Here is a 16,189-nt window from a genome sequence, read left to right on the forward strand (position 1 = left end):
GAATATATACAGTGATTGGAGCATTTACTGAAGTTGCTCCAGAAGATTAGATGATAGACTTGGTTGGGGACTTCTGTTGAAGCTCAGACCTACCTGACCTCACCTGGACCACCTACTCCAGTTTTGATCTTAAGAAAGCCCGTCCGTCTTTACTCACCTTGCTTGAGTATTCAGTTTTACTGCGGGAGTAATTGAGGAATTTGACGGAAGCCGTGTGGCTGCTGCCCAGCCAAGTACTGAAGTGCACAGGTTTCTCTGGGGGAGGGGGCAGTGCTTTGAGGAGCAGGTCGTAGTGGAAGGCGCCCAGCTCAGAACTGGTTAGAGACAGCCGTGCCGTGGACTCGCCTGCTGTCAGCGGCTGGTATTCAAAGCTCAAAACACCCTGATGGGACAAACAGACTGTGAGAGTCCTCCTCTGGGCTGTTTGTTTTTCATGGGACAATGACCTGGATTATACCTTGGATTTCCCTTGCACAGTGATCTGGGAGGGGGCAAAGATGTCGGAGCATTTACACTCCGAGGTGAAGCAGATGGGTGTGCTCAGTGGGTTTTCTAAGGTTACAGAGCCTGAGACTGTCCGACGAGCTGCCGTCAGCAGCTCCACGGTGGAAAGGACTCCTGGAGGCGTGAGTTTGAAGGTGACGAGGTAGAACAAGAATTCACCCGTCACTTTGTTACGAAACGTCACCTGGAGAGAGCAATCACAGTCCAGTGTGAGAAAACCAGAGGCTTAAATGCACCTGTGAACGTGTGGATTTATGATCACACCTTGGCGTTGTACTGCCCCTCTCTGTGTGCATAGAAACACATTCTGTAGCTTCTCTTTGACAGAGCAGGAACATCAATGTAGCAGGGACCCTTCAGGGACACCGTAGCATCGTGTTTTTCTGGTTTCACCATCTCTAAAAGCACATGGAACCTGAGAACACACACAATGTTTATGAAGACATATTCACTTCCCTAACACTTTTAGAAGACTGTAAACTCCTATGTAGAGATTGTAATTCAAAAAGGGGCCACCGATTTTGCATCAGTGCTGCAGAGATTCAAGCTCAGACGACCGCAGGCGGATCCAATTAACCCCTTTTTACATGATCTTGTAAACACGAGAAGCTGCTCGTTTTCTGTTTGTGGTCTTAACTTCAAACACAGTTTTTTCTTCTTTTTATGCTGCAGGAATGACAGCAACCACCTGTGATGTTGTTAAAACATTTGATCTGTTTGAATCCAATTAAAACACAGTTTGACAAATGTTATTGGGTTTTACTTTTGAGTGGAACTACACTCATGTTTCTCATCTCCTTTTTATTTTTTTAAACTATTTTTCTTCATTAAACTTTTAGTAAATTCAGTTTGAATACAAACAGAAATTTTGTCTTTACGTGTTTTTATACATTTTATGCATTTGTTTGTAATATATTAACATTTTTATGTTTTACTCCAGTAAATGTACACTATATGAACACTATTTTACAGAAGTTGGACTTTTTTCTTCATTTCAGGACCATGGACAGCACCCAGTATGGCATCAAACTCCTCATGTTTTTCCATAGTGAAATATATGTTTGTTTTGGACCAAATCTGAGGGAAAAAGTTAACTTGAGAAATTTAAAATGTTTTTGTTCCCCACTCAACAATAGCTGATAGTGCTCCAAGCAAAGAAGAGCAAAGTAAATCAAGAACACCAGTTTCGAAATGATTTTATAGCCTAAAGTAAAAGAAAAAAAATCAAACTTGCCTGAATCAATTTATAAAGAATTGCTTCCAAATCACTTTTTAATGTAAATCAAATAATAAAAAAAAGCTTCACTTGATAAAATGTTTTTTTTTTTTTGTTTCGTCTTTAAGTAAAATGATATGATCTTGGTTTTCCTAACTTTAAATATACAAAATATACTGTAATTTTGGATATGTCACCTATTGTTATAAAATAAATAAAAACCGATCCCCCCTCCCAAAGATGGCATTCTGGATTGTCCAATTACTGGGGTCATTTCCAAACAAGACAAAAGTTGCTGGTTGAATAAGAGTAACTTCAAGTCCTAATTTATTAGAAGTTTGAATGTTAGTTTTTGCATAAAACTGTGTTTTCTTAAATCTGTGTCATGTAATAAATTGCAAATAACTAAGCAAATTTAATCTAAAATTAGTATTGGATGCTTTAAAACAGCACAGGCCTCTTAAATATACTTTATGAACTAAAAAGGCCCCAAATACTCCAATATTACTTTTTAACCCAATATGTGCTGAATTTTGCTAAAAATATTTGAAAATTCAATACCGGAGAAAAGGCGTTTACTTGATTTTTGAAGAGTTTTTCATCCTAAAAAAAAACAGTCTATACCTTTAATTGTCAGAAACTCACTGGGCTTTTCTGAAACAGAAATTTTAAAATCCTATTTTTAGCATTTTTGAACAAAGTGAAAGAATTATAATAAAATGAAAACTGCAGCCCTACATGTGTGAATAATCCAGAGTGCCGTTCACAAAAGACGTTTGCAGTGCTAACTGTGTCACCATTGTATCTCCAGCGAGTATTCTGACCAGTGGAGTGCGCACACATCTCCTGAGTATTTTGCAGACCCATCTGCTTCCTGTTTGCTGTCAGCGTGGCTTCATTTCCGTGTGATTTAGGTATTTACTTTCTTGTTTCCTCTCTCTCCTCGTGCTGTCTTACCTCCACAGCTGCTTCCAAATTACCGGCACACTTCACTGATTTACTGTTTGATATTCATCCCACATCTGGCATCTACTACAGCATCTGTTATCTACAAACATCAGAGCCCACGCAGACATGTTGTAGCAACTCCAGCTTCCTGAATGGCAACTTCAGCATAAAAATTAGAAGGGGAGAAAATTATTTTCATGGAACTGTCAAAGTCTTGGCAGTCGGGGCTTTTATCTTCTTTGGCTCTCTGAATACATAGACAGCAGCAGAGAATTCTTCTGTCCTTCCATACTTTGTTCCCTAAAGGGCCTCCTTCATCCCACAGTAAATAATGGTGCAATCAGCAGAGCAATGCAGGCAGTGTTCACACAGCGTGACTCAATGAAACAGTAATCTCTTGAAATGTGGCTCTCGGAAATGTCAGTTCTTACAAATACACATCCAACAGTATAGAGGAGTGGATGAAAAACCCTTCAGAGATGATAAGTGAAGCTGTAGGAGTGTTTGACACTAAAGTGATTCTTTACAAATTTGGGATTTTTTTTCTTCAGAACATTTTTTAAAATTATAAATAACATTATGGTGAGATAGTTTCTCTCTTAAAGACCCACTCTGATCCTCTTAGATTAATGTTCAAAGTACTCTCGGTGGTCTTAATTATGATTATGCATTTTTTAGCCAAAATCTAAAAACCTGTGTCATTTTCTGAGACATAAATTCTGCAGAGTGGCAGGAGTTCGTTAGAAATTCACGTTAGAGTCGTGGATGGTACTGCAAAAATTAAATCTTAATAAAGTTAAAAAAAAACTTAAAAAAAAAAATTGTCATGAATCTGTCCCATTTTCCCCTCTGGGCATCAAGCGAATCCATCACCTGAATATTAGTACTTCCTGAGTCTCCACACTACACTTCCCATCAGCCCCTGCTGTCTCTCCCAGAGGCTCCACAGCCGGTTTCCATCTGCCAGCAGTATTTAGTCAGTCGTCTTGTTTGTGCCGCTCTGCCTGCATCACTGAGCATTCTCATTCTGACCTGATCTTCTGTTTAATCTGAACCTGCTTTGTCTTTGATTCTGATTGTTTGCAGCCTGGCCCAACCTTCGCCTGGACCCTGACCACTCTGGTTATTCTCTAATGCTCTCATGGTCGTGTTTGACCTCTGCATGCCTGAACCTGATTTACCTTAGTGGACTTTTAGCTGAGCTTCAGTCGGGTTCTGCTGTCTGTGCCATATAAACCTGCTGCAATTGGATCCAGCCCTCTGCCCGTTTGTGACAAAAGTGTCTTATTTTCTGTCTTGCAAGAAAAATAATCTTATAAGCAGAAGTCTTTCAATGTAAAAGTAGTCTTAATTGACAAAACATGTCTTTATGACTTAATTTCCTAAAATAAGAATTCTTGGACCTTACGGTAGCTTCTTTTTCCCTATTTAAAGAAAATCTGTAAGAATGTTTGACTTACTTCTAAAAGGCCTATTTTGCGGTGGATAAAAGCTCTGTTTATGTCTTTCATCAGGAAAAAATGCCCCAAAAACATGATTTTAGTTGGAGAGGGGCTTTGAATTTTCTTCAGTCTTTAAATAAAAGCAGTTTTTACCAAACCTTAAAAGAGAGACAAATATAAACCATCAAATAAACCAATACAAAAATCCAATCAAAACTGTAGAAATTAATATATCTCAGATTTCCATTATGGCATACTTTTTTATCCTTGGAAATTCATTTTTAAAGGTCGCGGCCTTTTAAAAAATGGCTAAATGGGTGTTGATTTTACCGCTGCTGCCTTGGGAGCCAGTTGTTGACATGGAGCAGCTCTGTGTGCGGCGCTTTAGCAGTTATCTCTCTCACAATGCTGTCCTCTGCTCTGGGCGGATCAGCTGTTCCCTGCAGCGAGTACAGCATGCCTCTGCCGTCGGGGAAGGAGAAAAAGATGGAGCCCTAAAGGAAGGAGTCAGAAACATGCCACCATCATTCAAACGAGAGGTGAAACAATGTATCAGAGTATTAAAAGAGGGTTGTTCCTCCACCAGGTGTTTCTTTTCTTCTGTAGTCATGGTCAGTGGCCGATATGTCACATCAACAGTTTTGTTCTGGTGGGGTTCAAAGGTCACAAGCACGGCTGTAGTCCAATGCTCGCCCTCAACAACCGGTGAGATCCTGCAGCGCTGGTTTGTAGGGTTGATGACGGCCAGGCTCTTGGTTTCAGAGCTGCGCACGGAACAAACAAAATTCACCATCTGCAGACACAAAGAGCAGAAATAAGCAGCAGAGTTCAAATATCTCTTTATGCAAATATCTGGGTATCCTGGCAGAGTTTCATATTCATATTAAAAAGTTAGTTACTGTATGTGAGTGTCTCTAAAAATCTCTCCTTCAACAATAAAGAACAAATGGGATTTCTACAAAGGAAATAAAACACAAGCTCTTGCATTTAACTTATTCTCGGTCTCCTGGACTTCTGGGGTACTCAGCTAATTAAAGTTGACTGCATGTTTTTAAAAATCTTTAAATCTGCCAAAAGCTGCTGACTGCTACAAATGAGCAAATCAATGTCTCGCATTATCTGCTGCTGAGCTGTAAGGATTCCTGCAAAACAGAAATCTACTGATGAGGCAGCATTTAGTTCTGAGCCGAGTGAAAAAGATAAACCTGAAATCATTACATTTATTATTTTATTTCACTCTAAAACCTTACAAAGCTGTGACTGCTGCTTTCACGAGACGACTAAAACATTTGCATAACACTTTAAGTTTGTGAAATTGTCTCCCTTTTAGGATTTAAAATGATTTGTACAATGAATTGCATTCATTATTGCTTATAGGAATTTATTTTAACAACAATTTGATTCATATCAGTTGTGGTTAACAATATGATGCATAGTTGATATTGGTTCCTTCTGATTCACTGACCTAAAATCGATCTTAAGCCAAATCTTCAGCCAGTGTGACTGGAGATAAATACCTGGTACTGAACAGTGCAGGGGAAGTTTCCCTGTTTATAACACACTATATGGTCACGTCTTTGCTAAATTCAAGGTGTTTCCACACATTGGACCGTGATGATAGTTTATCATTTTTTGCTGCCATCACTTGGTCGTTTTTACGTTATAGTAAAAAAAAACGTAACGAGTCTCATTCAAAATTCAAGATTTGTTTTTTCAAGATCAATTAGCCATTCATGCACTTTTTCAAAGCTATTCAATGGTATAGGTCAAATCGGTTTGATTAACAGCTTGTCTCGGACAGATCGGTCTGATTGGGTTGTAGGAGGAGAAATTAATTAATCAAATTATTGTTACGATTTGATTTAAGACTGAATTGCATTTAGCTCTCTGGATTTTATTTAGCATATTTATTCTATTATGTATTACTTACTATTATTTTGACATAACATTCTTTCTTATGTTTTCCTATTTTAAGTAAACTTGTTTTTTTTATTGATTTAACATCCGCGTTCTTTTACTTTTTTAGGACTAGAGTAGCATTTGCCTATCACTGTATTATAAACTTCACTTCAAGCATTAATTCCAATATTTAGATGAATTTTTATTTCACAACATACTACTTTAAAAAGCATTATATTACGCTTTTAGAGCTCTTAGTTTAGCATTATTAGCTTTATAATTTATTCCTAGTACTTTTTTTTCCTAATAGGTTTTTTTTTATTTACATGGCAAATTTATCTTTTTTGGCATTATTCAGCTCTTTTTGCATGTTCTCATTCTTTCTTTAGCTAATTTAATATTTAACTTCTAAAGTATTACTTTTTTATTTCCAATAATGTTAAGAGATAACATGCATAATTTAAAATATATTTCATAGCTAGTATTTATTTTCACATTTAGTTTAGCCTTTTTAAACTTGTTTAATTTGATTAAAACTCATCCAGCATGGAAAAAAAAAAGTTTTTTAATTTACCGAAATTAAAATCCAATCTCCGCAAGCCCTTCATAAAGGAAGTGTAGCCAATAGCTGCAGAGTACAGAGGGTGCTCGAGTCTAACCTCTTTGTTTGTGGAGGCCGTGACACAGGAGGCCGTGACAGTGAGAGTGAGGGGAGAAGACGAGCCCTCCACAGAACAACACAGATTCTCATATCTGCTGTCACTACTGAGCTCCACAGGTGCAAACGTTACGTCGAGAGGAACTTCCATCCCTGGGCTGATGTACCCCTTCGCTGGTGTGATGGAAAGTTCTGCAGGGAAATTCTCAGTCTTCCAAAAGAACCTGGAAAAGCAGAACGAACATTTATCCATATTATTTTTACAACTGAAAAAAAAAAAAAAGAAAATCCCTTTTCTACTTACCTGGCACCAATGTCACCTGTGTTCACCATGACAGTCCTCTTTCTGCTCTGACAACGCTGCACCACAGCTCCAAAGGACAGCTGGTCCGGGTCTAGTTTCACCTCAACTCCCTGAAGGTTTTAAACTTGATGTCATTCATTAAAGAAAAAATTGAAATATCTAAAAAGTTATGATGCTACAAAGTTATTAAAGTTAATTTTAAGGATAATGCCTGTCAAAGTTTGCATTATGAGACATTAATGTACGACTCTGAGGCCTGAACGGTCCGACGCGTCGGACCGTTCAGGCCTCAGAGTCGTGCATTAATGTCTCATAATGCACACTTGGTCATAGAAGTTTGAGATGAAATTCTGTAAATAATTAACTGTCATCAGAATTCACTATATGTTTTATGTAAAGTACTTGTTTTTTTTAAATCACAAAGAATGTCTTGACCTGGCAGCAGCCCTGAATGGTCAGCAGGGGGTGTAACAGGTCTGCCAACTCGGCCTGCAGCTCGGCGGTGAAGGGAGGAATGTGCTGGCGAGGCGAAAAGCGGATCTCCACTGTGCACAAACCGCCGTTGGATCTCAGCTTCAGCTCTCCTGGTGGACTCACAGACAGATCCTGGTGGACGGGGAGAGACCAGCACTCACTGCTTAACAGTACAAGTGCATTATTTAGTGTGAGTGAGTTTGCCTACCTTTGGATCCAGTTGTGCATTTGTGTTGACAGTCAGAGTGAAAGAAAGGTTGATGCTGCTGTGATTGACAAGAACGATCTGCTTTTTCACCGTCTGTCCCAACAGAGTTCCCAGTTTCAGCTTTTTGTGTCTCCGATCCTCCACTTCCAGCTAAGACGGAATGATAGTTTCATCTTTTCAAACGTTAACATTTCACACACAAAACCTTTAGGTTTACAAAATAAATGTGTGGATTGAATTTGAGAAATCAACTTAATCTTTGAGAATTAAGTTGCATTAAAAAAATCTATATATTATAACACACGTTCATGTTTCTCACCTTTATCTGAACACCTTGACCCAGAATCTCCACCTGTTTTTGAATGCAACTGTTAAAGAGGAAGGTCAGCTTTTCATGGTATCTGCATTCTTTACGAGGATAAAAGGTGACCGGCACTTCCATTAAAGCTCCAGGAGATAGAACATCAGCTTTGAAGTGGACCTGAAGATAATCTGTGTTCTTGAACTGGCACTCGATGCTGAGGAGAGTCAAACAAAATGAAAATGTTAGGGATTCTTCTGTATCTTTCAAGTGTTGTTCAGGGTTTTTCCCAGGCTGTTTTTCATTCACAACATTTTTATTTTACAACCTTAGTGGTTTTTATTGTCACACATTTGGGAACATGTTTGGGAAAACATGCCTGTTGGTAAATAGTATGGAGAGCCAAAAAGGTTTTACTCTAAAACAAAAAATATATTTTTTTAATCCAAATTTAGATTAAAAAAAAAGGTTTTTTAGAAGCGAACTCTGAATTTTGATTTTCGTTAAGTACGAAATTATCTTCTGATTAATCCCATCATTTCCAAAATGTTAATATGTATTGTTGCTAAAGTTATATAAATGTAATATTGTGCAAGTTGGATCTATTTTACTACTGTTGTTTTTTTTTCTTCCTTGGTTTTAGTCATACATTGTAATTAAAAACGTTGCATTGCTTGCAATACTGTCTTTTTGGTAAATGTGGTAGCTAAAGATACCAAACTTGCAGAATTTGCATAAAGTGCACTAAGAATTAGAAGAAGATCTTTTAAAAAAAAAAGTCCAAAATTGCATAAAATGTGAAATAAGTAAACAGTATGAACAGTACAAGCATGAATGTATTGATGTTTTAATACCAAACTTGCAGATTTTGCAGAAAATGCACTAAAAATTTTAAGAATTTCTTGAAAAATCATCAAAATTGCATAAAATGTAAAAATGCGTAAATGGTTTAAATGTATGAATGTCCAAACTTGCTGAACGTTTTTATACCAAACTTGAATTATTTGCAGAAAGCGCGCAAAAAATTAGAAGAATATCTTCAAAACTTGTAAAATTTTCACAAAATTTTAAGATGTGTAAAAGGTATGAATACTAAAAGTACAAGCATGAATGCGCTAAAAAAAAAAACTTAAAATCTGTAAAATATATCAATACCAAAAAAAACAAGTGATGTCCTGAACGAGCTGAATGATTTGATACCAAAATTGTGAGAATTGCTCAAAGTTTGAGTTTTTCTGTGCCGATGAATGCATGGAAAGGAGCAGGAGAATCACTAGAATCACATAGTGTGAACGGTGTAAAGCATTCACACAATGAGTGTCACAAACACCTGATGTCTCTTTTGCTTTTGTTGGTGATCTTCAGTGTTTGGGATGGAGGATTCATCCCAGGACAGTGGATGAAGCATTTCCCAAAGCTGAACTTGGTGAAGGAGAATTCAAGGCTCGGTGCTACAGCTTGACCTTTAATGATGAAGCTAAATGTTGGCCCGAGCTTCACCTGAGGAGAAGATTAAAAAAAAGAAAGCATACAAAATGAAAAAATGAGAAATTATAAAAGATTTGTGGCTTTGTTGTGATTTTCGGTAGCTTTTAAATATTTCTGGGCATTTTGGTGCAAACTTAGGATTAGTTATCAAAATTTTGATACTTTAGAAATTACTTTTAGCCGTTGCCTTTCTAAAACAGTCCGTTGACTTTGTACCTTGACGACCAGTCGGACATCTTGCAAGATACAAATCCTTCGAGGACAGAAGAGGAGAGATGCCTGCAGCTGCTTCCCAACTTTAACAACAGCAGTTTGGGGTTTTGTTTCTAAGTCCTGCAGGAGTTCTGCAGGACCTGTGAGTTCAAAGTTCACTTCCATGATGAATCTAGCAAGATTGGTCACCAAGAAATTAGAGACGGAAAGCTCTAAAACCCCCACCTGGAATATTAGACAGAAAAGCACAGAGAAATGACAGCTGTGATAAATGTGAGGCTCAAGGACTTGCTGCGTTTGTATGTGTGCTGCTGACCGTCCCAAAGTCCAGAGACTCTTGGAGGTTGGGAGCAATCTCTCTGAAGGGCTCATCTGCTTTTCCAAGTTGAAGCAAAGCATTCATGGCGAAGCAATCGGCTTTTACAGTCAGCGTTAGTGGTTCCGACTTCTTCTTAACCTTCAGTTTCAGTCTGAAACTAACAGGTCCTTCCACGGAGGGCGTGAAAGACACGGACAGGGGTAATCTGTACATAAATAAATGCAAAAAATATGACAAATCAAATAGAAAGCTGAGTTGCAAGTACATCTATAATTATATTAAAATACATTTGAAGCCTCAATACCAGATCAACCCTTTCAGTTTAATCTGAATCATGTTATCAAGTTGTCTGTAACTCACCTATCTTTGGATGCTACTGTTCCAGTCATGGGCTGCAGAATGAGGCTTGACTGCTGATCTTCAGAGAGAAGAGATGACTGCAGGATGGAGAAGTGGACTGCCTCCTCTTCTCTGTTCACCAGATCAACTATATTCTCCACTTTATGACCTGTGTGCACATAAAACATGGTTGATCTGTTTCTAGAATAAAGCATGAATAACTTAAACTATAACTGTAACTCAAATTACTGCTGTTTCTCAATATATTGACTTTTTTACCATTTTTTTCTTCATTTTGTCAAATGGCTGTATCTTCAAAAATGGTTAACATATTCTTAAAAAAAATAAAATTCAAATTCTTCATGGTCATATTTCATCATGGAATTACAATGCTTTCTCAACCAAAAAAAAAAAAATAGTTTTCATGACTCTGATGACTCATTATTGGAGCATTTAAACACATCACACATGAATCTTGGAGATGTAAAGAGTCACAAATCACATTTTTGAGTAAATAGAGTTTTGTGTGTGTGTAATAAGCGATTTGTGCATACTTTTTAAAGCTTTGTGTGTTATTGGTTTCAAGCTGTTGTAATTTAAAGTTGTGTGTGTGTGTGTAAATGTATTTTGTATTTTTGGGGTTTTGTAATTTTTGTACATGCAATAACACAATTGCAAGTACACACATTTATGAACAAAAGGCAAAATTATTTTACGTATAAATACTGGAAGTTCTTTTTTTTAATCTCTAACCAATATTTTTGTTCACAATCGGATTCAAAAGAAAAAAACTGAGTAGATAAACTCCCATCAAACGTGCAGCTCTTCCTGCTCACCTTCTCTTACAAGAGCAAACACATTTCACATGTTAAACATCAAAAATAACCACAAACTTCAGGAAATGTGATATTTTCTAAAATGTTTCCTCATCAAAATGACCAGACCCATAGCACACCCATACACACCTACAAGAGCTTCCCCAAAATCCAGGTGGGGGGTGTTTAGAAAGACAAGCGGCTCTCTGGCTGTGCCCACCAACAGGAAGGGAAGGCTCAGTGAGAGACTCTCAACCAGAAAGATCCAGAACGACTCCACTGGGTCTTGCTGCTCTGGTAGGTAATCAAAACACATCTGTGGACACACCAGAAGGTTCATGTGGACGACGAACCAGAGGTATGACGGTAAAGCATTTACTGAAGCTCTGTCTGACCTCCACTTTTTTCCCAGGTTGGATAGAACCACTAGGGGTCAGACAGCTGAAGGGGCCGGTCTCTGTGTCCTCACACCTCCACTGGAACGAGTACACCTTACTTGTTGTGTTTAGAACGTTAAAACATCTGCAAAATCCAGACACAGAAAGTCATGATTAAGTACATGAGATTAATGCCTTTGACATCACCTTTCATCACCTTGTAGATGCTGCCAAAAGGCCGACAGTTTTGAACTCTAGAACTCTGGTGTTTGGGTTAACCGGATCCTGGAGATCAGGACTGCGTTGGCTCAGGTAGTCTGAGTCCTCCAAGTCAAAATGACAGTATGGCAACAGACTGCAACCATAAACTGGGATACATGGAGCTCCACTCCCATCCTCAAGGTTGGGAATACTGAGAAAAAAGGGGGAAAATAATTAGCTTAGACGTGCTGGATTATGAGTAAAATTTGAAGAAATATTTATTTAATTAAGCAAACAACTTTTTTTTTACATGATGAAAATCTTGAAGGATTGTTGAAAGGAATTATTTGCACATGGATTTAAACTGAGAGAATTCACCTGCATAGCAGCTCTCCCTGAAACCGAGTCACTTCCACAGGTGAGAAGCGGATGGTGAAGGTCTGTGTTACTCCAGGATTGATGGTGCCGCTGCTCGGTTCCACCGTGAACGGAGGCAGCTCAGGGCTGGTTATCAGGAACGACATCACACTGGCCAGAGCACTGGAGGGACGGACTGCAGGTCCATCTGATCTGCTGCCAGGTGGAGAGTGGGAGCTTCCAGCTGTGACAAACACAGTATTGTAGAATACTGTATTTATAATTTAATTGCTTTAAAATTTCAAATTAACCAATGTTTAATAAATCGTAAGTATTACTTCCTTCCTGATGCTTCACAACACTGCTGTTTGATCCCATGAAAACTTTCCAGGAGAATTCCACTTTGACGCGGCCCTCATTTGTTAACTGCAGGCTGTGAAGATGCATGCGAACAAACACAACAATAAAGCAATTCAGGGATTACCTATGAGAGTGAGAATCCCTTCCAGGTATAGATTTTCAGATGATTCCATTGTGATACAACAGATAGAACTGAAGCCTGACTCACTGGTGGACCCTGGTTTGGAAAAGCATGGTGTCTTTGAAGTGAATGGGGTTGCTGCTGCAGCTGAACTTGGCATAATCACAAACTGCGCTGATGCATAACTTCAAATCCAGCTGAGAGCCTTCAACCACAGAGCAGCTGGGCTCTGGATCGGTCTCTATAACCTGCAAGAATACAAGTGTAAAGGCATCAACTCATAACTGATCCTCACACAGTTATCTCTGTAACAGTAATTATGCAAACTTCAGTTCTTACAGGTTGTTGCTGTGTCGATTCTGAAGCATTCTGCCACTGAACCGTTTTCTGCCGGTCATCCCAGTCACTCACTTTCTCTATCGGCTGCTGGAACTCCACCTGACACACCTTACATTTAACTGGATGGTTCTTCAGAATCACTGGCTGACTGGCTCTGAAGGTAACAGTCACTTCTTTAGAACAACCAGCATGCAGGTGCCCAACCTTAAAAGGAAAAACAAAAGTCATCACCAACTTGTCAAGAGCAGAATTGACAAAAAAAAGCTTTCTGTTTGGATTAATGAAAAAGTTCTGCTAAACTGAAACAAGAACACAGAAAGGTAAGAATGTCTGACTCCTTAAGAGCAGCCAGTGTCGTATTTAAAACATTTCTACAGTGAATGCTTTCTCCATCTTGGTTAAATCTTTTTATGTGACAATAAGTAATCATACCAGAATATCTTTTTTACACCCGAGGGGGATAACTTTCTTTTACAGTCCAGTTTCATTGTACTTGAGGAGTAAATACCAGGTAATAATCATATGAACATATCCAGCATCTATTATTGCAAGTACCAAGTAGTAAAGTGGAAAAGGGGCTGACTCACTTTTACAGTCTAGTTTCATTGTACTTTGGTGGTAGTCTCTATGTAATTACTATCTAATTTTAAATGGTAAATACCACAAAACATCCTATAACTTAACATATAAAATCCACATACAATAAATGGTACTCTCTGTGTACTTACTCTGCTCTCATAATTTTTGGTGTGAATTTTTTATTATTTTTACTAATTATTTATTTACTTGTTTATTTAAAAATGCACTCCAAGAGGACTGCAGTGCACTGAATTTTGTCATAAAATGTACAATGATAAAGTTATTGAATTGAATAGTAAGCACTGCGAAAAACACAATAAGGTACCACATTAAGTACTATGTAATTACCCATCTTCTTACATAAGGTGAGTACCATGAAACACACATACACTTGCTAAGTAAGTAGAAAGTAAATTCTGGGTCATTTTTCACAGTACTTCAAATGTACTTTCTTTATACCAACTATCTTGTTACATATGGAAAATACCATGAAGCAGACAAGAAGTGAAGAAGTCAATTCAAAGTAACTAATTTGTACTTACTTTGTTCTTACATGTGGTAAGTACAACAAAACATACATTAACACAGCAATAAATACCAAGTAGGTAGTTGACTGTCCTGTTTTTTAGTTCAGTCTTTGACCACAAAGCTGAACTGCATATCAATTCAAATATTTAAAAAATTGATTTTTATCATTTATTCTGTTTGACAGCCTAAGCTGTATTTTTAGGGGCCGGGAGTTCACGTTTGCTTACAATTTAATTCTCTTTAAATTAATTCAGTGGCTCATTTACCTGAATTCAATTTAAAAAAAACTTTATTTGTCATAGAAGCACAATTTAAATCACGTGTAAATAGGTAATCTGAACATTTTTTAGTATTTAAAGACATAAAAAAAAGCAAATATATATTTAAAAGAAGAAGGGAGGAAACGACAATTAACAAGAATAGTAACATAAACAACTGAAACTAGAAAAATAAAAAAGCGCAGAAAGGTTTCTGATGAAATGGAAAGATAAAATTAAATTATTGTTTGGATTAGTCATGTTTTTTTTATAATATATGCTAACTGAAATATATAAAGGCAATCAGGTCAATGTGCCAAAACCATTGAGTGTATTATTTTGTTTATGTCGAATTGTTTTTACCTGTGGTGAAAAGTGAAGATGATGTCCACTGGGAGGCCACTCAAACCTCAGTGCCTGGTTGCTGCTGTGGTTAGTCATGGTGAAATGTCTGTGGTGTGGATGGTCCACATGGCAGTCCCCCAAATCCAGGAGCTCGTAATTACCTTTGGTGGAGAAAGAGTCATCTAGTCAAATCCTGCTGACAGCAGTGATACATCTTATTCATGCTTTTCTCTCCTTCATAAATCCTTTTGGTTTCATACCTTCATCCTTTTCTTCCACATCAACATCATGAGTTGACATGATGTTATCCAGAGAGACCACTTCCTGGTAAGCCTCTCCTGTCACTTGGATCATGGCGCTGCTGTACTGGTTGTCCTTCACCTGCACTGACATCTTTGCTTTGACACTCAGTGGTTTATTAGAGCAGAAGGTAACTTCAAATTCAGCTGTTTCACCGGGGTTTATCTTCAGGATGGCTCTGTGCGCTGACTGAGGCTCTGCAAAAACAGGAAGTTTCACTCAGAAACATAAATGTCTGTTAACACAAGAAAAAGCTTGCATCTGTTTCATCTGCTTCCCTTTACTAATGAAGCCGTTGTGGTAGTTAATGGAGACGACCTGATTCTCCTCACCAAACTCAAAAATTGATTATTTTTTCTACCTGATTATTTTTGTATTAAAACAACACAATATGTCTTTTTATCTATGTTTACTTTAGCATTACCATTTGGGTAAAATTAAAAGATATATTTCAAGCAGTATCTAAAACTATTTCTGCTTAGGGTAGCTAATCACTTTTTTAATTCGTGGGTTTTTGAGCTCTTACCTAAAGTGAAACCCTGTATGAATGTTGTTCTTTTTTTATAAAAGTACTTAACTGAAATTAAAATAATTTTCTACCTCGTAACAAACTGATTATTTTGACTGTAAATTCAATTATACTTTTTCAGATTTTTCTGAAGACACTGTCAACACATTTTTCTGTTTAAATAAGTATTTTCTGATTACTTTGTATCACATAAACATAATTTTTGTCTTTGCTGAAATGAAGCAAAAATAAAACAATTAAAGAACATGTTTTAGTCAGAAAATACTTGACTGAAACTCTGGAACTACAGAGATTTGTAGTGAGAGCAATTATTCCCACATAAAGAAAACTGGAGAATCTTTTCAGGAAAAAGGTTTATTATTTTGAAAAAACAATTAAGTCAATAAATGGAAAAAACAAAGAATTGCTTTAATTTAATCTAAAACTTCAGAAAGGTTGATTACAGTGTTTGCTGCTACGAGTTTAACAACCAGTTTTAAAGTTCAACGAATAAAACATGCTTGAATATTTTTTTTCTCTAAAATAATTATTTTTCAAAAGGGTAATCACTCCTAATTAAGGAGATAAATTCATTAGGAGCTTCTTAAAAGATTCTAAACTCAGTTGAAAACAGATTTGCCGTTTAGCTCAGACAGAATCCAACATCTTTAACTTTTACCTGAATCAGCAGTAGAGTCCGGCTGCAGGGACGGGATGGAGCCGATTGTCTTTTTAGGAGCAGCTTTCAGGGTAAAAACTCTGTCGTTATCAGGCATGTCAATCTGGACC

At 37.4% G+C, this 16,189-nt stretch overlaps 1 protein-coding gene across 4 annotated transcripts in view; it reads right to left on the minus strand.

Moving 5' to 3' along the window:
* hydin (HYDIN axonemal central pair apparatus protein) overlaps window positions 1–16,189 on the minus strand; it is a 77,894-nt gene that overhangs the window by 1,489 nt on the left and 60,216 nt on the right. For all 4 annotated transcript variants that reach the window (XM_024282698.2, XM_036212494.1, XM_036212493.1 and 1 more), the window contains 24 exons: window positions 16,080–16,188; window positions 14,853–15,089; window positions 14,611–14,753; window positions 12,884–13,087; window positions 12,632–12,792; window positions 12,402–12,496; window positions 12,085–12,307; window positions 11,723–11,917; window positions 11,524–11,650; window positions 11,279–11,444; window positions 10,335–10,482; window positions 9,972–10,179; window positions 9,659–9,880; window positions 9,285–9,454; window positions 7,973–8,171; window positions 7,654–7,803; window positions 7,407–7,577; window positions 6,972–7,081; window positions 6,669–6,891; window positions 4,694–4,903; window positions 4,441–4,604; window positions 769–919; window positions 458–688; window positions 158–382 (listed from right to left, as the gene is read on the minus strand). In XM_024282698.2, coding sequence (XP_024138466.1) covers window positions 158–382; window positions 458–688; window positions 769–919; window positions 4,441–4,604; window positions 4,694–4,903; window positions 6,669–6,891; window positions 6,972–7,081; window positions 7,407–7,577; window positions 7,654–7,803; window positions 7,973–8,171; window positions 9,285–9,454; window positions 9,659–9,880; window positions 9,972–10,179; window positions 10,335–10,482; window positions 11,279–11,444; window positions 11,524–11,650; window positions 11,723–11,917; window positions 12,085–12,307; window positions 12,402–12,496; window positions 12,632–12,792; window positions 12,884–13,087; window positions 14,611–14,753; window positions 14,853–15,089; window positions 16,080–16,188 — 4,242 coding nt within the window. The remainder of the gene's footprint in view (window positions 1–157; window positions 383–457; window positions 689–768; window positions 920–4,440; window positions 4,605–4,693; window positions 4,904–6,668; window positions 6,892–6,971; window positions 7,082–7,406; window positions 7,578–7,653; window positions 7,804–7,972; window positions 8,172–9,284; window positions 9,455–9,658; window positions 9,881–9,971; window positions 10,180–10,334; window positions 10,483–11,278; window positions 11,445–11,523; window positions 11,651–11,722; window positions 11,918–12,084; window positions 12,308–12,401; window positions 12,497–12,631; window positions 12,793–12,883; window positions 13,088–14,610; window positions 14,754–14,852; window positions 15,090–16,079; window position 16,189) is intronic.

Source organism: Oryzias melastigma, linkage group LG6 (genome assembly GCF_002922805.2).
Source record: "Oryzias melastigma strain HK-1 linkage group LG6, ASM292280v2, whole genome shotgun sequence".
Taxonomy (NCBI): Eukaryota; Metazoa; Chordata; class Actinopteri; order Beloniformes; family Adrianichthyidae; genus Oryzias; species Oryzias melastigma.